The sequence below is a fragment of the Pseudophryne corroboree genome, chromosome 3 (assembly GCF_028390025.1).
Source record: "Pseudophryne corroboree isolate aPseCor3 chromosome 3, aPseCor3.hap2, whole genome shotgun sequence".
Taxonomy (NCBI): Eukaryota; Metazoa; Chordata; class Amphibia; order Anura; family Myobatrachidae; genus Pseudophryne; species Pseudophryne corroboree.
Genome location: NC_086446.1, coordinates 712,965,067 through 712,991,406, shown reverse-complemented (window position 1 = coordinate 712,991,406; position 26,340 = coordinate 712,965,067). Strand labels below are relative to the sequence as shown.

Below are 26,340 nucleotides of genomic sequence, written 5' to 3'. Positions count from 1 at the left end.
TCGGTGTCTCCAAACACCTCGGTGTCTCCAAGCACCTCCGTGCCTCCAAGCACCTCCGTGCCTCCAGTTACCTCCGTGTCTCCAAGCACCTCGTGCCTCCAAGCACCTCATCCCTCCAAACACCTCGGTGTCTCCAAACACCTCCGTGCCTCCAAGCACCTCCGTGCCTCCAAGGGCCTCCCAGCACTCCCTGTACTCCCAGCACCACAGTGTCTCCAATATCTCAGTACCCCAGCCTTCAGTATTTCTACAAGTCTTGTCTTACAGGAGACCTTCAAGAATTCCTCTGGGCCTCCCGCCTGCCGTCTTAGTCCTGCATGAGGAAGACCTACATCCGGCCTTCTCTACTACGACCCAGTGGCGGTTCCTCTTCCCGGTCATCGGAAGAAGCCCCGAGTCCACAACACTCCCAAACCAGGTCAGTGACAGTATACTCAGGCCACATGGACTCGGGGAATCGGAACACGGACTCGAGTGCCATCCAGAACCTGGCTTCTCGAGTGCAAAGTCAGGAAGCAGCGCAAGGCCAGGTGATGCAGTACCTCCAGCAGTTGTCCGGGCGTCTGGATCAGATTCAGGCGTCTCTGGCCTCAGTAATTCCGGCACCTGTTCCAGTAGTCGCACCAGTTGCCGTTGCCAGCAATGTTCAACCATCGGCCGGTGTCACTCCACGCCTTCAGTTGCCTACTCCGTCCCGCTATAATGGGAATCCCAAAAATTGTCGTGGTTTCTTGAACCAATGCGAGGTACATTTCGAGCTACTTGCACACAACTTTCCTACAGACCGGTCCAAGGTAGCATATATTATTTCTCTGTTGGAAGGTTCTGCTTTGGATTGGGTGTCTCCATTATGGGAACGATCTGATCCCATGGTTTCCAACTACACCAACTTCATCTCGTCCTTTCGAAGGATTTTCGACGAGCACGGCAGAATGACCACTGCTTCTTCCGATTTGCTCCGTGTTCGGCAGGGCGCCCGTTCCGTGGGCCAGTACGTGGTTCATTTCCAGACCATTGCTTCCGAACTACGCTGGAATAATGACGCCCTGAGAGCTGCCTTCTGGAACGGTCTTTCCGACCGGCTGAAAGATGAGCTGGTTACTAGAGATCTGCCGGATCCATTAGAAGATTTGATTTCCCTTTGCGTCAAGGTGGATCTTCGGATGCAGGAGCGTGGAAGAGAATGTAGCCGTTCGGATCGTTCCAGGTTCCGGAATCCTACTCCTAGGCCGGTGGCCTCACCTAGCTCAGATGAGCCCATGCAGATTAACCGCTCCCGACTGTCTCCAGAAGAACGACAGCGTCGTCGTGAGGGTAAACTCTGCCTTTACTGTGGAGCCGCAGATCATTTTCTTAAATCTTGTAAAGCCCGTCCGGGAAACGGGCAGGCCTAGCTTGTTCCGGAGGAGTCAAGCTGGGAGTTACGACAAAAGCTTCTCCAACTTCGGACTGCTTGCTTCCAGTAACTCTAGTCTCCAATTCAGTCTCCAGGTCTTGTGAAGCCCTATTGGATTCCGGAGCTGCAGGGAACTTCGTTTCTTCCTTCTGTGCCCAAAGTTTGGGTTTAAAGTTACGGCCTATCGAGCGGCCAATTTCACTGACGGCTATCAACGGGACTAGAATTTCCAAAGGTCTTATAATGTGGCGCACGGGGCCAGTTAAGCTGCAGGTCGGGGTCCTACATCAGGAAGATTTGGAACTCTTGGTAATCCCAGAAATGCCCCATGATCTGGTTCTTGGAATGCCTTGGCTGAAAAGTCATAATCCCCACATCGACTGGAAGTCGTCACAAATTCTGTCCTGGAGTCCCTTTTGTCACACTAATTGTCTTACTCCTGTTTGTCCGCTCCGTGTTACCTCCAAAACGGATGAAGAGCACATTCCGGAGGCATATCAAGGGTACAAGGACGTATTTTCGGAACAAGCTGCTGACCTGTTACCACCGCACAGGCCTTGGGACTGCCCTATTGACCTTGTCCCAGGGAAGATGCCACCTCGTGGTCGCACATATCCTCTGTCTCTTCCCGAGACTCAAGCCATGTCGGAGTATATTAAGTCCAATATGCTCAAGGGATTCATTCGCCCCTCTTCCTCCCCTGCTGGTGCAGGCTTCTTTTTCGTGAAGAAAAAGGACGGGGGGTTGAGACCATGCATCGACTACCGCGGCCTAAACGACATTACTATTAAGAATAAATACCCCTTGCCACTAATCACAGAGTTATTTGATAGGGTTCGTGGTGCCCGCATTTTTTCAAAACTCGACTTGAGAGGAGCTTATAATCTTATACGCATCCGAGAAGGGGATGAATGGAAGACTGCCTTTAATACCCGAGATGGGCATTACGAATACTTGGTGATGCCGTTTGGTCTTAGTAATGCTCCCGCGGTTTTCCAGGGATTCGTCAACGAAATCTTTCGTGATATGCTGTATCAGAGCGTTGTGGTATATCTGGACGACATACTGATTTTTTCCAAGAATCTTGTCGAACACAGGACTCAAGTCAAAGAGGTGCTACACCGTTTACGAGAGAATCATCTCTACGCCAAGCTTTCCAAATGTACCTTTGAAGTAACATCTATTCCGTTCCTCGGTTATGTCATCTCGGGGACGGAGCTTCGCATGGATCCGGAAAAGTTGTCGGCCATTCGTGACTGGACTCAGCCTCTTTCCCTGAAAGCAATACAAAGGTTCCTGGGCTTTGCGAACTACTACAGGAAATTCATTAAGGGTTTCTCCACCATTGTTGCGCCCATTACTGCCCTGACGAGGAAGGGTTCTAATCCTAGTTTGTGGCCTCCGGAAGCCATTGTAGCTTTTTCTCGCTTAAAGTTAGCTTTCATGTCGGCTCCAGTTCTCCAACAACCAAATTTCGAGGAACCCTTCTTCTTAGAAGTTGATGCATCTTCAGTCGGGGTTGGGGCTGTTCTCTCCCAGTATTCCTCTGATAAGAAATTACATCCGTGTGGCTTCCATTCTCGTAAATTCTCTCCAGCCGAACGAAATTACACTATTGGAGACCAGGAACTCTTGGCAATCAAATCTGCCTTGGAAGAATGGAGATATCTTCTAGAAGGGGCTAAACATGTGTTTACCATCTACACGGATCACAAGAATTTGCTGTACATCAAATCCGCACAATGCTTAAATCCTCGCCAGGCGAGATGGGCACTTTTCTTTTCCCGATTCTCGTTCATTATCAAGTACCGGGCCGGGACTCTCAATATTAAAGCAGATGCGCTTTCCCGTTCACAAGTTCCCACAGACGAGGATGAACCTCCGGAGCGGGGTTTAATTCTGAATCCAGTTTCTGTCTCTGCTGCTTTAACTACTCCAGCTCCTCCTCCTGGAAGAATGTCCGTGCCAGCTAGATTCCGCCCAGGAATACTACTGTGGGTCCATAACTCCAAGTTTTCCGGTCATCCCGGCGCTCAGAAGATGTACAAGTTTCTGCAAAGGTCTTACTGGTGGAACACCATGAGGAAGGATGTACAAGATTGCGTTAATTCGTGTCCCCAATGTACACAACATAAATCTCCTCGTCTGCCTCCTGCAGGGTTACTTCGTCCTCTGCCTATCCCTGTGAGACCCTGGACTCACATTTCCATGGACTTCATCACTGACTTGCCCTGTTCCAAGGGTTGCAACACCGTTTAGGTTATTGTTGACCGTTTTTCGAAGATGGCACACTTTGTGCCCTTGACTGGTCTCCCGACAGCACCGAAACTGGCTCTATTGTTTATCCGAGAACATTTTCGTTTGCATGGGTTGCCACAAGAGATTGTTTCTGACCGTGGAGTACAGTTCACCGCCAGGTTTTGGAAAGCCCTTTGTTCAACTCTACACATTAAACTTAAGTTTTCGTCTGCTTATCATCCCCAAACAAATGGGCAAACGGAACGAGTCAATCAAGATCTAGAGACTTTTCTTCGTTTGTATCTCTCTCCTTCACAGGACAACTGGGTGAAGTTGTTGCCTTGGGCGGAGTTTGCCCATAACCATTTGTTTCATTCTTCCACTGGGGAATCACCATTTTTCGTCAACTACGGGTTCCATCCCCGTGTTCCGGAATTTCCAAGCCTTCCGATAATAGAGGTTCCTGCTGTAGCGTCCACTCTACGACACTTTGGACAAATTTGGAGAAAGGTTCATGCTAATCTTAAGCAGGTTTCTGTTCGGTACAAGTTCTTCGCAGATAAGAAACGGCAAGCCGCACCTCAATATAAAGTTGGGGACAGGGTATGGCTGTCCACACGGAATCTCCGGTTGAAGGTGCCCACCATGAAATTCGCTCCAAGGTTCATCGGTCCTTACCCTGTGCTACAAGTCTTAAATCCTGTGGTCTGTAAACTGGGTTTGCCTGCCCATCTTCGAATACCTAACGCTTTTCATGTTTCTCTACTCCGTCCCCTCATTCTGAATCGGTTCCACTCAGCACTCCCTAGGCCAACGTCCGTAGTGGCAGAAGCTGGAGCGGAGTTTGAAATCAAAGCTATTCTTGACTCTCGTTATCTTCATAAAAAATTACAGTACTTGGTGGACTGGAAGGGTTATGGTCCTGAGGAGAGAAGTTGGATTGGGGCTACTGAAGTAACGGCTCCTCGTCTGATTCGGATCTTCCACTCCAGACATCCGACTAAGCCCGGGAAGTGTCCAGGGGCCACTCCTGGAGGAGGGGGTACTGTCACGAACCTCGGGCAGTGGCGACCGCGCTTGTCCCTGCGGGTGGCCTGGTCTGCCCGGCGCCTCTCTTCCCCTGACGGTCTCCGGCTTCAGCGGCGGGTCGGCGCTGCTCTCCGGCGGCTTCCCGGAAGCAAGGACGCCGCCATCACAAGCGAGGGCAAGGAGGCGGAGCAGGTCTGACGTCACCTGCCTGCTCCGCCAATCAGGCTAGGGCGGGGAATTTAAAATCAGATACCAGGCAGAGATCCGGTGCCTGAGTATCTTCGTTTCTCCTGCGGAAGCTGTGATTCCAGAGCTCCCTCGTCCCTCCAAGCATCCTGTGCCTCCAAGCATCCTGTGCCTCCAAGCATCCTGTGCCTCCAAGCACCTTGTGCCTCCAAGCACCTCCGAGCCTCCAAGCACCTCGTGCCTCCAAGCACCTCTGTGCCTCCAAGCACCTCCGTGCCTCCAATTATCTCCGTGCCTCCAATTATCTCCGTGCCTACAAGCACCTCGTGCCTCCAAGCACCTCATGCCTCCAAGCACCTCTGTGCCTCCAAGCACCTCTGTGCCTCCAAGCACCTCCGTGCCTCCAAACACCTCCGTGCCTCCAAGCACCTCCGTGCCTCCAAGCACCTCCGTGCCTCCAAGCACCTCCGTGTCTCCAAGCACCTCGTGCCTCCAAGCACCTCATCCCTCCAAACACCTCGGTGTCTCCAAACACCTCCGTGCCTCAAAGCACCTCCGTGCCTCCAAGCACCTCCGTGCCTCCAGTTACCTCCGTGTCTCCAAGCACCTCGTGCCTCCAAGCACCTCATCCCTCCAAACACCTCGGTGTCTCCAAACACCTCCGTGCCTCCAAGCACCTCCGTGCCTCCAAGGGCCTCCCAGCACTCCCTGTACTCCCAGCACCACAGTGTCTCCAATATCTCAGTACCCCAGCCTTCAGTATTTCTACAAGTCTTGTCTTACAGGAGACCTTCAAGAATTCCTCTGGGCCTCCCGCCTGCCGTCTTAGTCCTGCATGAGGAAGACCTACATCCGGCCTTCTCTACTACGACCCAGTGGCGGTTCCTCTTCCCGGTCATCGGAAGAAGCCCCGAGTCCACAACACTCCCAAACCAGGTCAGTGACAGTATACTCAGGCCACATGGACTCGGGGAATCGGAACACGGACTCGAGTGCCATCCAGAACCTGGCTTCTCGAGTGCAAAGTCAGGAAGCAGCGCAAGGCCAGGTGATGCAGTACCTCCAGCAGTTGTCCGGGCGTCTGGATCAGATTCAGGCGTCTCTGGCCTCAGTAATTCCGGCACCTGTTCCAGTAGTCGCACCAGTTGCCGTTGCCAGCAATGTTCAACCATCGGCCGGTGTCACTCCACGCCTTCAGTTGCCTACTCCGTCCCGCTATAATGGGAATCCCAAAAATTGTCGTGGTTTCTTGAACCAATGCGAGGTACATTTCGAGCTACTTGCACACAACTTTCCTACAGACCGGTCCAAGGTAGCATATATTATTTCTCTGTTGGAAGGTTCTGCTTTGGATTGGGTGTCTCCATTATGGGAACGATCTGATCCCATGGTTTCCAACTACACCAACTTCATCTCGTCCTTTCGAAGGATTTTCGACGAGCCCGGCAGAATGACCACTGCTTCTTCCGATTTGCTCCGTGTTCGGCAGGGCGCCCGTTCCGTGGGCCAGTACGTGGTTCATTTCCAGACCATTGCTTCCGAACTACGCTGGAATAATGACGCCCTGAGAGCTGCCTTCTGGAACGGTCTTTCCGACCGGCTGAAAGATGAGCTGGTTACTAGAGATCTGCCGGATCCATTAGAAGATTTGATTTCCCTTTGCGTCAAGGTGGATCTTCGGATGCAGGAGCGTGGAAGAGAACGTAGCCGTTCGGATCGTTCCAGGTTCCGGAATCCTACTCCTAGGCCGGTGGCCTCACCTAGCTCAGATGAGCCCATGCAGATTAACCGCTCCCGACTGTCTCCGGAAGAACGACAGCGTCGTCGTGAGGGTAAACTCTGCCTTTACTGTGGAGCCGCAGATCATTTTCTTAAATCTTGTAAAGCCCGTCCGGGAAACGGGCAGGCCTAGCTTGTTCCGGAGGAGTCAAGCTGGGAGTTACGACAAAAGCTTCTCCAACTTCGGACTGCTTGCTTCCAGTAACTCTAGTCTCCAATTCAGTCTCCAGGTCTTGTGAAGCCCTATTGGATTCCGGAGCTGCAGGGAACTTCGTTTCTTCCTTCTGTGCCCAAAGTTTGGGTTTAAAGTTACGGCCTATCGAGCGGCCAATTTCACTGACGGCTATCAACGGGACTAGAATTTCCAAAGGTCTTATAATGTGGCGCACGGGGCCAGTTAAGCTGCAGGTCGGGGTCCTACATCAGGAAGATTTGGAACTCTTGGTAATCCCAGAAATGCCCCATGATCTGGTTCTTGGAATGCCTTGGCTGAAAAGTCATAATCCCCACATCGACTGGAAGTCGTCACAAATTCTGTCCTGGAGTCCCTTTTGTCACACTAATTGTCTTACTCCTGTTTGTCCGCTCCGTGTTACCTCCAAAACGGATGAAGAGCACATTCCGGAGGCATATCAAGGGTACAAGGACGTATTTTCGGAACAAGCTGCTGACCTGTTACCACCGCACAGGCCTTGGGACTGCCCTATTGACCTTGTCCCAGGGAAGATGCCACCTCGTGGTCGCACATATCCTCTGTCTCTTCCCGAGACTCAAGCCATGTCGGAGTATATTAAGTCCAATATGCTCAAGGGATTCATTCGCCCCTCTTCCTCCCCTGCTGGTGCAGGCTTCTTTTTCGTGAAGAAAAAGGACGGGGGGTTGAGACCATGCATCGACTACCGCGGCCTAAACGACATTACTATTAAGAATAAATACCCCTTGCCACTAATCACAGAGTTATTTGATAGGGTTCGTGGTGCCCGCATTTTTTCAAAACTCGACTTGAGAGGAGCTTATAATCTTATACGCATCCGAGAGGGGGATGAATGGAAGACTGCCTTTAATACCCGAGATGGGCATTACGAATACTTGGTGATGCCGTTTGGTCTTAGTAATGCTCCCGCGGTTTTCCAGGGATTCGTCAACGAAATCTTTCGTGATATGCTGTATCAGAGCGTTGTGGTATATCTGGACGACATACTGATTTTTTCCAAGAATCTTGTCGAACACAGGACTCAAGTCAAAGAGGTGCTACACCGTTTACGAGAGAATCATCTCTACACCAAGCTTTCCAAATGTACCTTTGAAGTAACATCTATTCCGTTCCTCGGTTATGTCATCTCGGGGACGGAGCTTCGCATGGATCCGGAAAAGTTGTCGGCCATTCGTGACTGGACTCAGCCTCTTTCCCTGAAAGCAATACAAAGGTTCCTGGGCTTTGCGAACTACTACAGGAAATTCATTAAGGGTTTCTCCACCATTGTTGCGCCCATTACTGCCCTGACGAGGAAGGGTTCTAATCCTAGTTTGTGGCCTCCGGAAGCCATTGTAGCTTTTTCTCGCTTAAAGTTAGCTTTCATGTCGGCTCCAGTTCTCCAACAACCAAATTTCGAGGAACCCTTCTTCTTAGAAGTTGATGCATCTTCAGTCGGGGTTGGGGCTGTTCTCTCCCAGTATTCCTCTGATAAGAAATTACATCCGTGTGGCTTCCATTCTCGTAAATTCTCTCCAGCCGAACGAAATTACACTATTGGAGACCAGGAACTCTTGGCAATCAAATCTGCCTTGGAAGAATGGAGATATCTTCTAGAAGGGGCTAAACATGTGTTTACCATCTACACGGATCACAAGAATTTGCTGTACATCAAATCCGCACAATGCTTAAATCCTCGCCAGGCGAGATGGGCACTTTTCTTTTCCCGATTCTCGTTCATTATCAAGTACCGGGCTGGGACTCTCAATATTAAAGCAGATGCGCTTTCCCGTTCACAAGTTCCCACAGACGAGGATGAACCTCCGGAGCGGGGTTTAATTCTGAATCCAGTTTCTGTCTCTGCTGCTTTAACTACTCCAGCTCCTCCTCCTGGAAGAATGTCCGTGCCAGCTAGATTCCGCCCAGGAATACTACTGTGGGTCCATAACTCCAAGTTTTCCGGTCATCCCGGCGCTCAGAAGATGTACAAGTTTCTGCAAAGGTCTTACTGGTGGAACACCATGAGGAAGGATGTACAAGATTGCGTTAATTCGTGTCCCTAATGTACACAACATAAATCTCCTCGTCTGCCTCCTGCAGGGTTACTTCGTCCTCTGCCTATCCCTGTGAGACCCTGGACTCACATTTCCATGGACTTCATCACTGACTTGCCCTGTTCCAAGGGTTGCAACACCGTTTGGGTTATTGTTGACCGTTTTTCGAAGATGGCACACTTTGTGCCCTTGACTGGTCTCCCGACAGCACCGAAACTGGCTCTATTGTTTATCCGAGAACATTTTCGTTTGCATGGGTTGCCACAAGAGATTGTTTCTGACCGTGGAGTACAGTTCACCGCCAGGTTTTGGAAAGCCCTTTGTTCAACTCTACACATTAAACTTAAGTTTTCGTCTGCTTATCATCCCCAAACAAATGGGCAAACGGAACGAGTCAATCAAGATCTAGAGACTTTTCTTCGTTTGTATCTCTCTCCTTCACAGGACAACTGGGTGAAGTTGTTGCCTTGGGCGGAGTTTGCCCATAACCATTTGTTTCATTCTTCCACTGGGGAATCACCATTTTTCGTCAACTACGGGTTCCATCCCCGTGTTCCGGAATTTCCAAGCCTTCCGATAATAGAGGTTCCTGCTGTAGCGTCCACTCTACGACACTTTGGACAAATTTGGAGAAAGGTTCATGCTAATCTTAAGCAGGTTTCTGTTCGGTACAAGTTTTTCGCAGATAAGAAACGGCAAGCCGCACCTCAATATAAAGTTGGGGACAGGGTATGGCTGTCCACATGGAATCTCCGGTTGAAGGTGCCCACCATGAAATTCGCTCCAAGGTTCATCGGTCCTTACCCTGTGCTACAAGTCTTAAATCCTGTGGTCTGTAAACTGGGTTTGCCTGCCCATCTTCGAATACCTAACGCTTTTCATGTTTCTCTACTCCGTCCCCTCATTCTGAATCGGTTCCACTCAGCACTCCCTAGGCCAACGTCCGTAGTGGCAGAAGCTGGAGCGGAGTTTGAAATCAAAGCTATTCTTGACTCTCGTTATCTTCATAAAAAATTACAGTACTTGGTGGACTGGAAGGGTTATGGTCCTGAGGAGAGAAGTTGGATTGGGGCTACTGAAGTAACGGCTCCTCGTCTGATTCGGATCTTCCACTCCAGACATCCGACTAAGCCCGGGAAGTGTCCAGGGGCCACTCCTGGAGGAGGGGGTACTGTCACGAACCTCGGGCAGCGGCGACCGCGCTTGTCCCTGCGGGTGGCCTGGTCTGCCCGGCGCCTCTCTTCCCCTGACGGTCTCCGGCTTCAGCGGCGGGTCGGCGCTGCTCTCCGGCGGCTTCCCGGAAGCAAGGACGCCGCCATCACAAGCGAGGGCAAGGAGGCGGAGCAGGTCTGACGTCACCTGCCTGCTCCGCCAATCAGGCTAGGGCGGGGAATTTAAAATCAGATACCAGGCAGAGATCCGGTGCCTGAGTATCTTCGTTTCTTCTGCGGAAGCTGTGATTCCAGAGCTCCCTCGTGCCTCCAAGCATCCTGTGCCTCCAAGCATCCTGTGCCTCCAAGCATCCTGTGCCTCCAAGCATCCTGTGCCTCCAAGCACCTTGTGCCTCCAAGCACCTCCGAGCCTCCAAGCACCTCGTGCCTCCAAGCACCTCTGTGCCTCCAAGCACCTCCGTGCCTCCAATTATCTCCGTGCCTCCAATTATCTCCGTGCCTACAAGCACCTCGTACCTCCAAGCACCTCGTGCCTCCAAGCACCTCTGTGCCTCCAAGCACCTCTGTGCCTCCAAGCACCTCCGTGCCTCCAAACACCTCCGTGCCTCCAAGCACCTCCGTGCCTCCAAGCACCTCCGTGCCTCCAAGCACCTCCGTGCCTCCAAGCACCTCGTGCCTCAAGCACCTCATCCCTCCAAACACCTCGGTGTCTCCAAACACCTCCGTGCCTCCAAGCACCTCCGTGCCTCCAAGCACCTCCGTGCCTCCAGTTACCTCCGTGTCTCCAAGCACCTCGTGCCTCCAAGCACCTCATCCCTCCAAACACCTCGGTGTCTCCAAACACCTCCATGCCTCCAAGCACCTCCGTGCCTCCAAGCACCTCCGTGCCTCCAAGGGCCTCCCAGCACTCCCTGTACTCCCAGCACCACAGTGTCTCCAATATCTCAGTACCCCAGCCTTCAGTATTTCTACAAGTCTTGTCTTACAGGAGACCTTCAAGAATTCCTCTGGGCCTCCCGCCTGCCGTCTTAGTCCTGCATGAGGAAGACCTACATCCGGCCTTCTCTACTACGACCCAGTGGCGGTTCCTCTTCCCGGTCATCGGAAGAAGCCCCGAGTCCACAACACTCCCAAACCAGGTCAGTGACACACACACACACACACACATATATATATATATATATTATATACACACTGCTCAAAAAAATAAAGGGAACACTAAAATAACACATCCTAGATCTGAATGAATGAAATATTCTTATTAAATACTTTGTTCTTTACATAGTTGAATGTGCTGACAACAAAATCACACAAAAATTATCAATGGAAATCAAATCAAATTTATTAACCCATGGAGGTCTGAATTTGGAGTCACCCTCAAAATTAAAGTGGAAAAACACAATACAGGCTGATCCAACTTTGATGTAATGTCCTTAAAACAAGTCAAAATGAGGCTCAGTAGTGTCTGTGGCCTCCTCGTGCCTGTATGACCTCCCTACAATGCCTGGGCATGCTCCTGATGAGGTGGCGGATGGTCTCCTGAGGGATCTCCTCCCAGACCTGGACTAAAGCATCCACCAACTCCTGGACAGTCTGTGGTGCAACGTGGCATTGGTGGATGGAGCGAGACATGATGTCCCAGATGTGCTCAATTGGATTCAGGTCTGGGGAACGGGCGGGCCAGTCCATAGCATCAATGCCTTCGTCTTGCAGGAACTGCTGACACACTCCAGCCACATGAGGTCTAGCATTGTCTTGCATTAGGAGGAAGCCAGGGCCAACCGCACCAGCATATGGTCTCACAAGGGGTCTGAGGATCTCATCTCGGTACCTAATGGCAGTCAGGCTACCTCTGGCGAGCACATGGTGGACTGTGCGGCCCCCCAAAGAAATGCCACCCCACACCATTACTGACCCACTGCCAAACCGGTCATGCTGGAGGATGTTGCAGGCAGCAGAACGTTCTCCTTGGCGTCTCCAGACTCTGTCACATGTGCTCAGTGAGAACCTGCTTTCATCTGTGAAGAGCACAGGGCGCCAGTGGCGAATTTGCCAATCTTGGTGTTCTCTGGCAAATACCAAACGTCCTGCACGGTGTTGGGCTGTAAGCACAACCCCCACCAGTGGATGTCGGGCCCTCATACCACCTTCATGGAGTCTGTTTCTGATCATTTGAGTAGACACATGCACATTTGTGGCTTGCTGGAGGTCATTTTGCAGGGCTCTGGCAGTGCTCCTCCTGTTCTTCCTTGCACAAAGGCAGAGGTAGCGGTCCTTCTGCTGGGTTGTTGCCCTCCTGCGGCCTCCTCCACGTCTCCTGATGTACTGGCCTGTCTCCTGGTAGCGCCTCCATGCTCTGGACACTACGCTGACAGACACAGCAAACCTTCTTGCCACAGCTTGCATTGATGTGCCATCCTGGATGAGCTGCACTACCTGAGCAACTTGTGTGGGTTGTAGGGAGGTCATACAGGCACGTGGAGGCAGAGGCGTATCTAGGGTAGGGCGAGTGGGGCACGTGCCCTGGGCGCCTTGGCAGGCCCAGGAGAGGGGGACGCCGCCAGCGACCAGGGCATCATGCCCCACTCGCCCCCGTCAACCCTAAATGTGAGGGGAGGAGAGCGCAGCGTCTCTCCCTCCCCTCACCGCCACTGCCAGCAGCGATGCTGTGTCCGGTCTCCGGCGCTAGCCAATCAGAGCTTGCGGACCGGCTCCTGATTTGCTGCCGGTCCGCGAGCTCTGATTGGCTAGCGAACCGGCGCCAGACAGCTGCGCGGAGACCTGGAGCGGTGAGGGGAAGGAGAGGCGCTGCGCTCTCCTCCCCTCACAGAGAGCAAGCGGTGAGTGACGGGGGGGGGGGGGGGGCGGGGGGGGCGGCGGGCTTGGCGGCACAGTGGGGCATGTATCTGGCACCAAATGGGGCATATGTAACTGGCACTGAGTGGGGCCTGGCACTGTGGGACATGTAACTGGCACTGTGGGGCATGTAACTGGCACTGTGGGGCAATGTAACTGGCATTGTGGGGCATGTAACTGGCACTGTGGGGCAATGTAACTGGCATTGTGGGGCATGTAACTGGCACTGTGGGGCAATGTAACTGGCACTGTGGGGCAATGTAACTGGCACTGTGGGGCAATGTAACTGGCATTGTGGGGCATGTATCTGGCACTGTGGGGCAATGTATCCGGCACTGTGTGGCATGTATCTGGCACTGTGGGGCAATGTAACTGGCACTGTCGGGCATATATCCGGCACTGTGGGGCATTGTATCTGGCACTGGGGGGCATGTATCCGGCACTGTGGGGCATTGTGTCTGGCACTGGGGGGCAATGCAATTGGCACTGTGGGGCATGTATCCGGCACTGTGGGGCGTTGTATCTGGCACTGGGGGGCAATATAACTGGCACTGTGGGGCATTGTATCTGGCACTGTGGGGCAATGTAACTGGCACTGTGGGGCATGTATATGGCACTGTGGGGCATTGTATCTGGCACTGTGGGGCAATGTAACTGGCACTGTGGGGCATGTATCCGGCACTGTGGGGCATTTTATCTGGCACTGGGGGGTAATGTAACTGGCACTGTGGGGCATTGTATCTGGCACTGTGGGGCAATGTAACTGGCACTGTGGGGCATTGTATCTGGCACTGTGGGGAAATGTAACTGGCACTGTGGGGCATTGTATCTGGCACTGTGGGGCAATGTAACTGGCACTGTGGGGCATTGTATCTGGCACTGTGGGGCAATATAACTGGCAGTGTGGGGCATTGTATCTGGCACTGTGGGGCAATGTAACTGGCACTGTGGGGCATTGTATCTGGCACTGTGGGGCAATGTAACTGGCACTGTGGGCCATTTTCAGTGGCCACACCCCTTCTGGAGCGTGGCCACACCCCTTCTGGTGTGTGGCCACGGCCATTTTTTCGCCGCGCGCGCACATACTTCTTTTGCTATGTTTTTTTTTTTTTGGGGGGGGGGGGGGCGCCATTTTACATCTTGCCCTGGGCTCCAAAAACCCTAGTTACGCCTCTGCGTGGAGGCCACACACACTACTGAACCTCATTTGTGACTTGTTTTAAGGACATTACATCAAAGATGGATCAGCCTGTAGTGTGTTTTTCCACTTTAATTTTGAGGGTGACTCCAAATCCAGACCTCCATGGGTTAATAAATTTGATTTGATTTCCATTGATAATTTTTGTGTGATTTTGTTGTCAGCACATTCAACTATGTAAAGAACAAAGTATTTAATAAGAATATTTCATTCATTCAGATCTAGGATGTGTTATTTTAGTGTTCCCTTTATTTTTTTGAGCAGTGTATATATATATATATACACACATATATACATACAGCACAGCACACCCATTCATTCATACAGACACACATACCGTACGTACGTACGTACGTACATACATACATACACAGAAGCACACACACAAACACACACACAAACTTAACATACTGTATACAGTACATTTTGAATATATAGTACTGTACCATCAGGGGCCGGGAGGCGGGAGCAGACGGCGGCACTGTGTGGACGGAGGGAGCTGCTATGGCTGAGCATGCGCAGCCAGCAGCTCCCCCAGGACATTCTTCATGCAGAGAGCTACATAGCCCTCTGCTGCTACAGCTCCGCGGTCGCGTACGTGTACGCGATCGCGGCTTTTACTGAGACGAAGACACTCCTGTCTCCGTCTAAAATATAAAAATGTCGGCTCATCAGGAGAGGGGGGGTTTCCAGGTACTCGGAAACCCCCCCTGCGTGCACCACTGAAGGTCCTTATATAAAAGAAAATATATTCTCCTTGTTAGAGTTTTTAACACACTAGTGAATAAAAAAGGGAGCCTAGATTTGTCATGTGGTTCCAGTCATCAGATTCTATGTTGTTATGTTCCTATGGCCATTGGGCCTAAGGCAAGGTTGATTGCAAAATAAAATTTTCCCCTAATGGGCAAAACCATGAGCACTGCAGGTGGGGCAGATGTAATATGTGCAGAGAGAGTTAGATTTGGGTGGGTTATATTGTTTCTGTAAAGTGTTAATACTGGCTGCTTTATTTTTACACTGCAATTAAGCACACCCCACCCAAATCTAACTCTCTCTGCACATGTTACATCTGCCCCACCTACAGTGCAGCATGGTTTTGCACATTAGGGGGAAATTTTATTTTGCAATCAACCTTGAATTAGGCCCATTATCTAGTAATAGTAACACCATTGTAAATTGAATAATCTGATCTATGTGGTAACTGTTTTGTTGTTTTATTTTTCTGAATTAGAATGTCCAGACATCTGCATTTATGAATTGGTATATGGCATATAGGGTGAAATTTATGTTCTATACTGTAGGGCGGAATTCAATTGTTATTTCACACCCGATCTCCTGTTTAAAGTGATGGGAGATTGTGGGGCAGTATCCAATTGTTCTATTTTATCACGCACATTGCGTAAAGCAGCTAAACCCAACCAAAGTAATGGGCGTGACGTGAAAAGTCACATTTGGATGCCCAAACGGATCAATTTTCACACATTTCAGCTCAGCAGCTCAGGGGGTAGAGAGCTAAAATACCGGCACCGGAAGCTGATCATGCCCGAACGGAGAAACAATTGAATATCTCCGTTGGGCGCCATCTACTGGCTGCCGACGCTAAAAACAATTGTTATCCACCCTATAGTTTTTTTTTTCTGTACCAGTTATATTGTTCTCAAATAATGTGAGTACAACAATAAAGAAGACGTGAGTACAACAATAAAGAAGACGATGAAAACATGTCTACTAAGGGTTATAGGTGTTACCTGGTTCCTTGGTATGTTACTAGCAGCATTGTGATTCCCGTTGTTGGTTTGTGCTGGTCTCTGATTGTCTCCTCCTCTGTGAACAGAAACCAGTATGACAACATGGCATTACTGCATGAGCATGTAAATCACTGGTAACTCTGCTGAGATTATCAATCTCATTTATAATATGCAGTTGGTGTTATTAGATAAATATCAGAAGGTCCACAGAACATATAGGGGCAGATTTATTAACGAGTGATAGTCTCATTATCACTCGATACTAATCTTAAATGGTGCTCCAACCAATCAGCTCAAGTCATTTTTCAAACACATGACAGTTCGGAGCTGATTGGTTGCAGCACTATGTAAGATTAGTATTGAGTGATAACAAGAATATCGCTCATTAATAAATCTGGCCCCTAATATCCATGGCACAGGGTGCTTTAGATATACCTCTCATTGAGCACCCTGATACTATATGGGCACAATTCATATTCATTGAAAAATATATAGCAGTAAGGTATGAATTAAGATTTATAGGGTGGTATTTAAATGATAAATCACGGCCAATCTCCTTTCTACAGTGATCCCCGCTATCGGGCATATCACGCCCATAGCAATAAGATTTAATTGCGTAAAGAACCAGAAAAATTACAAAGCGCCTGGTTTACCCTGTAAAAATCCATTTACCTAGCAGCTGTGTCAGAGAGGGGAATACTCAACCCCTTAAAAGAAAACACAAATTATTAAGAATTCAATGACACATGCACTTGTATTAAAAAAAACACAAATTCAATTTATTCAAATAATAATATCATATACCCCATAGTTGACTGGACAGAAAACATTAAAAACCCACAACATATAAAGTGCAATATAGTATGAGCTTTTATATAAAACACCACTCTCCGGGAGGCTTATTTAAGGATTTGTCCATTTAGCAGCAATTCCCCACCTTCAATCACTCAATTAGCGGTTTCCTCAGACATAAGGTCTTATGTCTGAGGAAGCCGCTGACTGAGCGATTGAAGGCGGGGAAACGCATTACATTACAGCCCCTACAGTGTCTGGACTACTGACAGAGAGCAGACCTGCATCTGCAGAAAACCGTCTCTGCCCTCCGTTTCTATCTGGAGCCCCAAGCCAGAGCTGTGCTTAAAGGATTCAGCCAGCAGCCGGGAGCATCCTAATAAGGAGAGGTATATAGCACTTATGGACACTACAAAATAAAGAGCCTTTACTATCACCATGCTGTGAGATTTCCAGCTAGAATATTCTTCCTGTGCACAGAGTTATAAAACTGCAGCGCTGTAGTCGCAAGTGAACCATCATAATCAGCATTAAAGTGATTAATATTTGCTGCTAAATGGACAAATCCTTAAATAAGCCTCCTGGGAAGTGGTGTTTTATATAAAAGCTCATACTATATTGCAGTTTATATGTTGTGGGTTTTTAATATGTTTTCTGTCCAGTCAACTATGGGGTATATGATATTATTATAAATGTAATTTGTGTTTTTTTTAATACTTTACAAGCGCATGTGTCATTGAATTCTTTCTAGTTGCGTAAAGGGTTAGGATGCCTCGCTACCCCGGGGGTAGCGAGCTGAAATGATGATACCACCCCTGTCAGTAAAAACAGAACGGGTGTGGAAGGGGGTGAAAAGAATTGAATACCGCCCATAGAATGCTAGCATTATGTATGAAGAGTACTATATGAAAGTGGATGTCGGGTAACATGTTACTAGGAATACCTATGTCTTTTCTTTCGGCAAAACCTTCTTCTAATCGCATCACTCTTTATCCACATCACAACTATAAGGATGAGAATTGGCACAACGAGCAGAAAGAAGATAAGCAGTCCATTTCGTAAAGCATTGCCTGGAGGACCTAACAAGCCAGAGAAGGGCAAATAATTAGGAGAACACACAACATGGGTTATATTGCAGTATGCCTTAGCCAGTTTCTGTGTGAGTCAGAAGTAAGCAACATTTGTCTCTAGCTACTGTATAACTAAAAGTCCCAGCATGCCATGTCAGCCCTAGATTCCCAAGGTGTTACAGAGCTACATTCCAGAATTAACGCATACTTAGAATTGTAGAGCCACAAAAGCCAGATAGCCACAATTGTAAGATATAGAATGCAAATAAGACTAAGGGGTCTATTTACTAAGCCTTTGATGGAGATAATGTCGACGGAGATAAAGTACCAGCCAATCAGCTCCTAACTGCCATGTCCCAGGCTGGGTTTGAAAAATAACAGTTAAGAATCGATGGGCTGGTACTTTATCTCCGTCCACTTTATCGCCATCCAAGGCTTAGTAAATAGACCCTTATGGGGCATATTTATCAATCTGTGGCAGTAAAGGTGACCCTTCCCCGGGACAACTTACCATTTTGCCAGATCAGTGTCTGTAGATGTATGTAGGTTTCTGTGTTGGATTTGTCTTTTGTGCATGATTTGTTTTACCAACTGACCAGTGCTGCTACACTCTGGGCGGACTATCTAGGCCACTGATGTATAACCCATAGCCTACAAGGCCATTCTTCATGGCAGAGAAGACAGAAATATACAGGGGACAGAAATATTACACTAGTATGTCTGCCCCAATGCATCTGCCTTGTAATCTGTATACTGCGACTATGGGGATTCTCCCAGTCAAGTCTGTGCTACAGGTGGTAGATAGTGAAGAATTTATTTCAGAGCAGAGATGGGGAGCAAATGTGTTACTAAATAGCTAAGGGGGAAAGGTGTTACTGGGGAGTAGAGATGGACATCAATATCCAATATTGTCAAGGTATATTCTGCCCGTTTTATGTTCGTGATATCTTGGACAATAAGCCTCTAATGCTGTATCATATGGGCTGATTCTGACTAAGAGATATATCTTTCCAAGCCACCCAACTGCTTTTTCCTATTCTCCTATCTTTTATATGTGGGGTTGTCCAGAAACTGGTGTCCCGATGGTCTCTCTCAGCTTCTTAGAGGACCTCAGAGACGCAATGCCAGCACTAGACCAAGTGATACCTCCTGAGGGATGGCCAATCATGTATTACAGGTGAGGGTCCTTATATCCCTCCTCCCCTCATGTGACCTAACCATGCACCCTACATGGCATAGCCACGTCCCCCCTCTCAGAATGCTATCCCGCAGGAATGTTCCTACAATGGTGATGGGTAAGCTGCAGAGAAATCCCTCTTTTCATGTAATACATTCAACATATTTGACATTTTTAAGTTTGATCCCCATAAAAGTTTGATCCCCATAAAATGACCACAATCGTCAGGCTATAAAAAAGGTTGTGTACTCCAATCTAGGTGCAGTGATTTGTGTTGTGCATCTGGTTGGTGAACTTAGTAAATGTGGACCAATGTAAATGCGTTTGAGCAGCGTGCAGAAATTCGTTCCATGATGGTTTATCTAAAAAATAAATGAGTTTCACAGTGTGGGAATAAAAATAATAAGATTTTAAACCTACCGGTAAATCTATTTCTCCTAGTCCGTAGAGGATGCTGGGGACTCCGTAAGGACCATGGGGTATAGACGGGCTCCGCAGGAGATAGGGCACCTAAAAAGAACTTTGACTACGGGTGTGCACTGGCTGCCCCCTCTATGCCCCTCCTCCAGACCTCAGTTAGAGAACTGTGCCCAGAGGAGATGGACAATACAAGGCAGGATTTAGCAATCCAAGGGCAAGATTCATACCAGCCCACACCAATCATACCATGTAACCTGGAACATACATAACCAGTTAACAGTATGAACAAACTACAGTAACGGTCCAAGACCGATGTCAACTGTAACATAACCCTTATGTAAGCAACAACTATATACAAGTCTTGCAGAGTTTCCACACTGGGACGGGCGCCCAGCATCCTCTACGGACTAGGAAAAATAGATTTACCGGTAGGTTTAAAATCTTATTTTCTCTTACGTCCTAGAGGATGCTGGGGACTCCGTAAGGACCATGGGGTTTATACCAAAGCATCCAATCGGGCGGGAGAGTGCGTATGACTCTGCAGCACCGACTGAGCAAACGCTAGGTCCTCATCAGCTAGGGTATCAAACTTGTAGAATTTAGCAAAAGTGTTTGACCCCGACCAAGTCGCCGCTCGGCAAAGTTGTAAAGCCGAGACGCCTCGGGCAGCCGCCCAAGAAGAGCCCACCTTCCTAGTGGAATGGGCCTTAACCGAATTTGGTACCGGCAATCCAGCCGTAGAGTGAGCCTGCTGAATCGTATCACAGATCCAGCGAGCAATAGTCTGCTTCGTAGCAGGAGCGCCAATCTTATTGGCCGCATACAGGATAAACAGAGCCTCTGTTTTCCTAATTCTAGCCGTCATGGCTACAGAAATTTTTAAGGCCCTTACTACATCCAGGGATCTGGAATCCTCCAGGTCACTTGTAGCCACAGGCACCACAATAGGTTGATTCATATGGAACGAAGAAACCACTTTAGGCAAAAATTGCGGACGTGTCCTCAATTCAGCTCGATCCACATGAAAAATCAAGTAGGGGCTCTTGTGTGACAAAGCCGCCAATTCTGACACTCGCCTTGCTGATGCTAAGGCCAACAACATGACCACCTTCCAGGTAAGAAATTTCAACTCAACCTTGTTAAGCGGTTCAAAACCAGTTTGATTTTAGGAACTGCAACACCACGTTCAGGTCCCATGGTGCCACTGGAGGCACAAAAGGGGGCTGGATGTGCAGCACTCCCTTTACAAACGTCTGGACTTCTGGAAGAGAAGCCAATTCCTTCTGAAAGAAAATCGAGAGGGCCGAAATCTGTACCTTAACAGAGCCTAATTTCAGGCCCATATCCACTCCTGTCTGTAGGAAGTGGAGAAGACGACCCAGATGAAAATCTTCCGTAGGTGCATTCTTGGTCTCACACCAAGACACATACTTTCGCCAGATACGGTGATAATGTTTTATCGTCACCTCCTTCCTAGCCTTTATTAACGTAGGGATGACCTCTTCCGGAATCCCCTTTTTCGCTAGGATTCGGCGTTCAACCGCCATGCCGTCAAACGTAACCGCAGTAAGTCTTGAAATACACAGGGCCCCTGCTGCAACAGGTCTTCCCTCAGAGGATCTCCTGTGAGCATCTCTTGTAGATCCGAGTACCAGGCCCTTCGAGGCCAGTCTGGGACAACGAGTATCGTTCGTACTCTTCTTCATCTTATGATCCTCAACACTTTTGTGATGAGAGGAAGAGGAGGAAACACGTAAACCGATTTGAACACCCACGGTGTTGCCAGGGCGTCCACTGCTATTGCCTGAGGGTCCCAAGACCTGGCGCAGTACCTCTGAAGTTTTTTGTTGAGGCGTGACGCCATCATGTCTATATGAGGAGTTCCCCAAAGACGTGTTACGTCTGCAAAGACTTCTTGATGAAGTCCCCACTCCCCTGGATGGAGATCGTGTCTGCTGAGGAAGTCTGCTTCCCAGTTGTCCACTCCCGGAATGAAGACAGCTGACAGAGCGCTTACATGATTTTCCGCCCAGCGAAGGATCCTTGTGGCTTCCGCCATCGCGACTCTGCTTTTTGTCCCGCCTTGGCGGTTCACATGAGCCACTGCTGTGACATTGTCTGATTGAATCAGAACCGGTAGGTTTCGAAGAAAACTCTCCGCTTGTCGAAGGCCGTTGTAAATGGCCCTGAGTTCCAACACATTGATGTGTAGAAAGGACTCCTGGTCTGACCAAAGACCCTGAAAATGTTTTCCCTGTGTGACCGCTCCCTATCCTCGGAGGCCCGCTTCCGTGGTAACCAAGATCCAATCCTGAATTCCGAACCGGCGACCCTCCAGGAGGTGAGCACTTTGCAACCACCACAGGAGGGACACTCTGGTCCCTGGGGACAGAGTTATTTTCCAATGTAAGTGCAGATGGGACCCGGACCACTTGTCCAGAAGGTCCCATTGAAAAGTCCTTGCATGGAACCTGCCGAAGGGAATGGCCTCGTAGGCCGCCACCATTTCCCCCAGAACTCGAGTACATTGGTGAACTGACACCCTTTTCGGTTTTAGCAGGTCTCTGACCATGTTCTGTATGTCTTGGGCTTTCTCTATTGGGAGGAAGACCTTCATTTGTTCCGTATCCAGTATCATACCTAGGAACGGTAGTCGAGTTGTCGGAATCAACTGTGACTTTGGTAGATTTAGAATCCAACCGTGTTGCTGGAGCACTCTCAACGAGAGCGCCACACTGTTCAGCAATTTCTCCCTTGATCTCGCTTTTATCAGGAGATCGTCCAAGTATGGGATAATTGTGACTCCATGCTTGCGCAGGACCACCATCATTTCCGCCATTATCTTGGTGAAAATCCTCGGGGCCGTGGAGAGTCCAAACGGCAATGTCTGAAATTGGTAATGACAATCCTGTACAGCGAATCTCAGGTATTCCTGATGGGGGGCATATATGGGGACATGAAGGTATGCATCCTTTATGTCCAGAGACACCATAAACTCCCCCTCCTCCATGTTGGCTATTATCGCTCTGAGAGATTCCATTTTGAATTTGAATCTTCTTATGTACAGGTTTAGGGATTTCAGATTCAAAATAGGTCTGACCGAACCGTCCGGTTTCGGGACCACAAATAGGGTTGAACAGTAACCTCTTCCCTGCTGGTGCAGGGGAACCTTGATTATCACTTGCTGTATACACAGCGTTTGAATTGCAGCTAACACTACATCCCTTTCCGATGTGGAAGCTGGTAGGGCCGATTTGAAAAATCGGCGCGGGGGCACCTCCTCGAATTCCAATTTGTAACCCTGGGAAACTATTTCCAACACCCAGGGATTCAGGTCCGAACTGACCCAGGCCTGACTGAAAAGTCGAAGACGTGCCCCCACCGGTGCGGACTCCCTCAGGGGAGCCCCAGCGTCATGCTGTGGGTTTTGGAGCAGCCGGGGAGGACTTTGGTTCCTGGGCACCTGCCGAAGCAGGTGCTCTCTTGCCTCTGCCCTTACCTCTGGCGAGTCCAAAAGAGGATCCCCGACCTCTTTTGGACTTGTGCGACCGAAAGGACTGCATCTGATAAGGTGTTACTTTCTTTTGCTGTTGGGGAATATATGGTAAAAAATTTGATTTATCTGCTGTGGCTGTGGAAACCAGGTCCGTCAGCCCATCCCCAAATAATACATCACCCTTGTAGGGTAGTACTTCCATATGTTTCTTGGAATCCGCATCAGCCGTCCATTGGCGAGTCCATAAGGATCTTCTCGCTGAGACAGACATGGCATTGGCCCTAGAAGCTAGCAATCCAATGTCCCTTTGAGCATCCCTCATAAATAAGACTGCGTCTTTAATATGGGCTAGAGTTAGGAATATAGTATCCTTATCCATATTATCAAATTGATCTGTCAGCTCATCTGTCCAAGCTGCAATTGCGCTACACACCCATGCCAACGCAATTGTGGGTCTTAGCACAGCACCCGTATGAGAATAAATACACTTTAAGGTAGTTTCTTGCCTGCGATCTGCAGGGTCCTTAAGGGCTGCTGTGTCAGGAGACGGTAGCGCCACTTTCTTGGACAAGCGCGTCAGGGCTTTGTCCACAGTGGGGGGTGATTCCCAAATCTCCCTGTCCTGCTTAGGGAAAGGGTATGCCATATAAGTTCTTTTGGGGATCTGCGGTCTCTTATCCGGAGTCTCCCAAGCTTTTCCAAAGAATTCATTTAATTCATGAGATGTGGGAAAGTTAATAATCTGTTTCTTTTCCTTAAACATGTGTACCCTTGTGTCGGGGACAGAGGGTTCATCCACAATATGCAACACATCCCTTATTGCCACAATCATACACTGAATGGTTTTAGTCACCCTAGGGTGAAATTTTATTTCGTCATAGTCGACACTGGAATCAGAATGTCGGTAGTAGTGTCTTGTGTTAAGGGACGCTTTTGAGACCCCGACGGGCCCTGTGAGTCGGTCCAATCTGAGGATTGACCCCCTGATGTCTCCCCTAAATCAGCCTTATCAAGCTTTTTATGTAAAGATGCCACACTTGCATTCAACATATGCCACATGTCCATCCAATCTGGAGTCGGCACAACCGACGGGGACACACCACTCATTTGCTCCACCTCCTCCTTGGAAAAGCCTTCCGCTTCAGACATGTCGACACCACGTACCGACACCCCACACACACAGGGATTAACCTATAAGGGGACAAAACCCCAACCAGGCCCTTAGGAGAGACAGAGAGAGAGTATGCCAGCACACACCCAGCGCTTAATAACACTGGAAAAATATGACCAGATAGCGCTTTTATATATATATAAAATGACCAGATTCCCACTCACTGCGCTCAAAATGCCCCCCTCCTCTTTTTTCCAGCCTGAATGTTCAGCAGGGGAGAGACCAGGGAGCCAGCGTTTTCCTCATGCAGCTTCTGTGGAGAAAATGGCGCTGGTTAGTGCTGAGGATCAAGCCCCGCCCACCCGACGGCGGGCTTCGGTCCCGGTGATTTTTTTATAGAAAATGGCGGGGGATCGTAGAATTACTGACCAGCAGCCTAATCTACCTTGTCAGTGCCCAAATGTGAGGTTTATTGCTGCCCAGGGCGCCCCCCCTGCGCCCTGCACCCTTCAGTGCTGCTCTGTGTGTATGAATGGGAGCAATGGCGCGCAGCTTACCGCTGCGCGCCTTACCTCATGAAGATCTGATGTCTTCTGCCGCCTATGATGTCTTCTGCCTTCTCATACTCACCCGGCTTCTATCTTCGGCATCTGTGAGGAGGACGGCGGCGCGGCTCCGGGACGAACCCCAGGTGAGACCTGTGTTTTCCGACTCCCTCTGGAGCTAATGGTGTCCAGTAGCCAAGGAAACAGAGCCCAACTTGACAAGCCAGCTCTGCTTCTCTCTCCTCGGTCCCACGATGCAGGGAGCCTGTTGCCAACAGGACTCCCTGAAAATAAAAAACCTAACAAAATTCTTTTTCCACAGAAAACTCTGGAGAGCTCTCTGCAGTGCACCCATTCTCCTCTGGGCACAAGATCTATCTGAGGTCTGGAGGAGGGGCATAGAGGGAGGAGCCAGTGCACACCCATAGTCAAAGTTCTTTTTAGGTGCCCTATCTCCTGCGGAGCCCGTCTATACCCCATGGTCCTTACGGAGTCCCCAGCATCCTCTAGGACATAAGAGAAAGCAGAATGTAGTAAAGCGGGGCATTGGAAGTTCCTATATAGAACGTATTTACTACTTACTGTGCGGAGGGCCACTGTCAATACTTCCACCATAGCCAGATCTGTCACAGTACGGGGGTGCCCAGCCATCATTGCAGTTGCAGTTCCCATTGTTATTGCAAACCTGATTTGAAATAATATGTCCAGAATGTCAATAACTCTAAATGCTAACTAAAATAATCCTGCAAACCAGAGTACACACGCACACACACACACACACACACACACGCTCGCACGCACATATCTATATAGCAAGCAAGAAAGTGTGTGTGTTTCTGTCTGCTTGTCCTTTATGCACGGTCAGAGTATGGTATCTACAGATGTAGGCACGCTCATTGTTGCCGTGATGCGCACGCATGGGCATATACATCGCGGCAAGCTTACACACCACGCAGCGACTACTCGCAGCTGGCGCTCGCCCATAGGAATGAATGGGCGCGTGCACTCACACTCCCGTGTTCATTTGCGGGCACACTAGCCTGTGCCATCCGTGCTGTGATGCATACGCATTGCAGCATAGATAAGCATGGCTACATCTGTGGCTCCAACAGATTTGGCATGGTGTTGTAGTTTGACCAGGACTGGGTTTTTGGCTATGTTTGAACTTCGTCATGGATGTCTGCATGGTGGCCACCAACTAGGCCATGGAGTCTCCCAATTGAATTTTTTGTTTAAGGAACTTCGCTCAGGATGTCTCCCAGGCCGACAACTGCACTGATCTGAAGGCACAGGCTGATATGTACCAGTGGGGGGGCAGTCAGATTTCCAATGGAAAAGCAGTGAATCGGAAGATCAACTGTCACACTGCACCTGCACTGGCAGTTAGCCATGGCTTCCAATGTTAGTCTGCAGAGATTTCTGCTCGGCAATGATTTATGTTCTGCAGTGATTTCTGAAACCGCAGTGCTTTTGTAAGATATACGGATTTATCTTGTGTAAGTCAGTGTGGGGCTGATTTATTAAGCTCGGTGAAGTGATAAATTGGAAGGTGATAAATGACCAGCCAGTCAGCTCCTAACTGTCATTTTTCAAACCCAGCCTGTGACATGGTAGTTAGGATCTGATTGGCTGGTGCTTTATCACCTTCCACTTTATCACTTCACCGAGCTTAATAAATCTGCCCCTCTGTTCCTTATATACCCCATTCCAAACAGTCAGAGAATACGCCTGCCTGCACTGTAATTTACTCTTAAATTGCATTGTTATCCAGGTGTGAATGACTTCTGTGTTCATTTTCAAAGCTTTCCCCTTTAGTATATACCACATTCAAACTAAGGGGGTAATTCCAAGTTGATCGCAGCAGGAAATTTTTTAGCAGT

At 49.2% G+C, this 26,340-nt stretch overlaps 1 protein-coding gene and 1 long non-coding RNA gene across 3 annotated transcripts in view; one reads left to right on the top strand and one right to left on the bottom strand.

Moving 5' to 3' along the window:
- LOC135056676 (disintegrin and metalloproteinase domain-containing protein 9-like) overlaps nucleotides 1-26,340 on the bottom strand; it is a 189,823-nt gene that overhangs the window by 17,942 nt on the left and 145,541 nt on the right. Inside the window, exons 18-20 of the mRNA XM_063962128.1 lie at nucleotides 25,043-25,145; nucleotides 17,585-17,720; nucleotides 15,850-15,925 (exon numbers count right to left, since the gene is read on the bottom strand). Of these exons, the coding sequence (XP_063818198.1) occupies nucleotides 15,850-15,925; nucleotides 17,585-17,720; nucleotides 25,043-25,145 (315 nt within the window). The remainder of the gene's footprint in view (nucleotides 1-15,849; nucleotides 15,926-17,584; nucleotides 17,721-25,042; nucleotides 25,146-26,340) is intronic.
- LOC135056681 (uncharacterized) overlaps nucleotides 1-26,340 on the top strand; it is a 49,904-nt gene that overhangs the window by 18,918 nt on the left and 4,646 nt on the right. Inside the window, exon 1 of one of the 2 annotated variants that reach the window (XR_010244043.1) lies at nucleotides 18,784-18,888. The exons of the other annotated variant lie outside the window; for it this stretch is intronic. This is a non-coding gene — a long non-coding RNA (uncharacterized LOC135056681). Of the gene's footprint in view, nucleotides 1-18,783; nucleotides 18,889-26,340 lie in introns of those variants that run through there. 2 annotated transcript variants of the gene reach the window in all.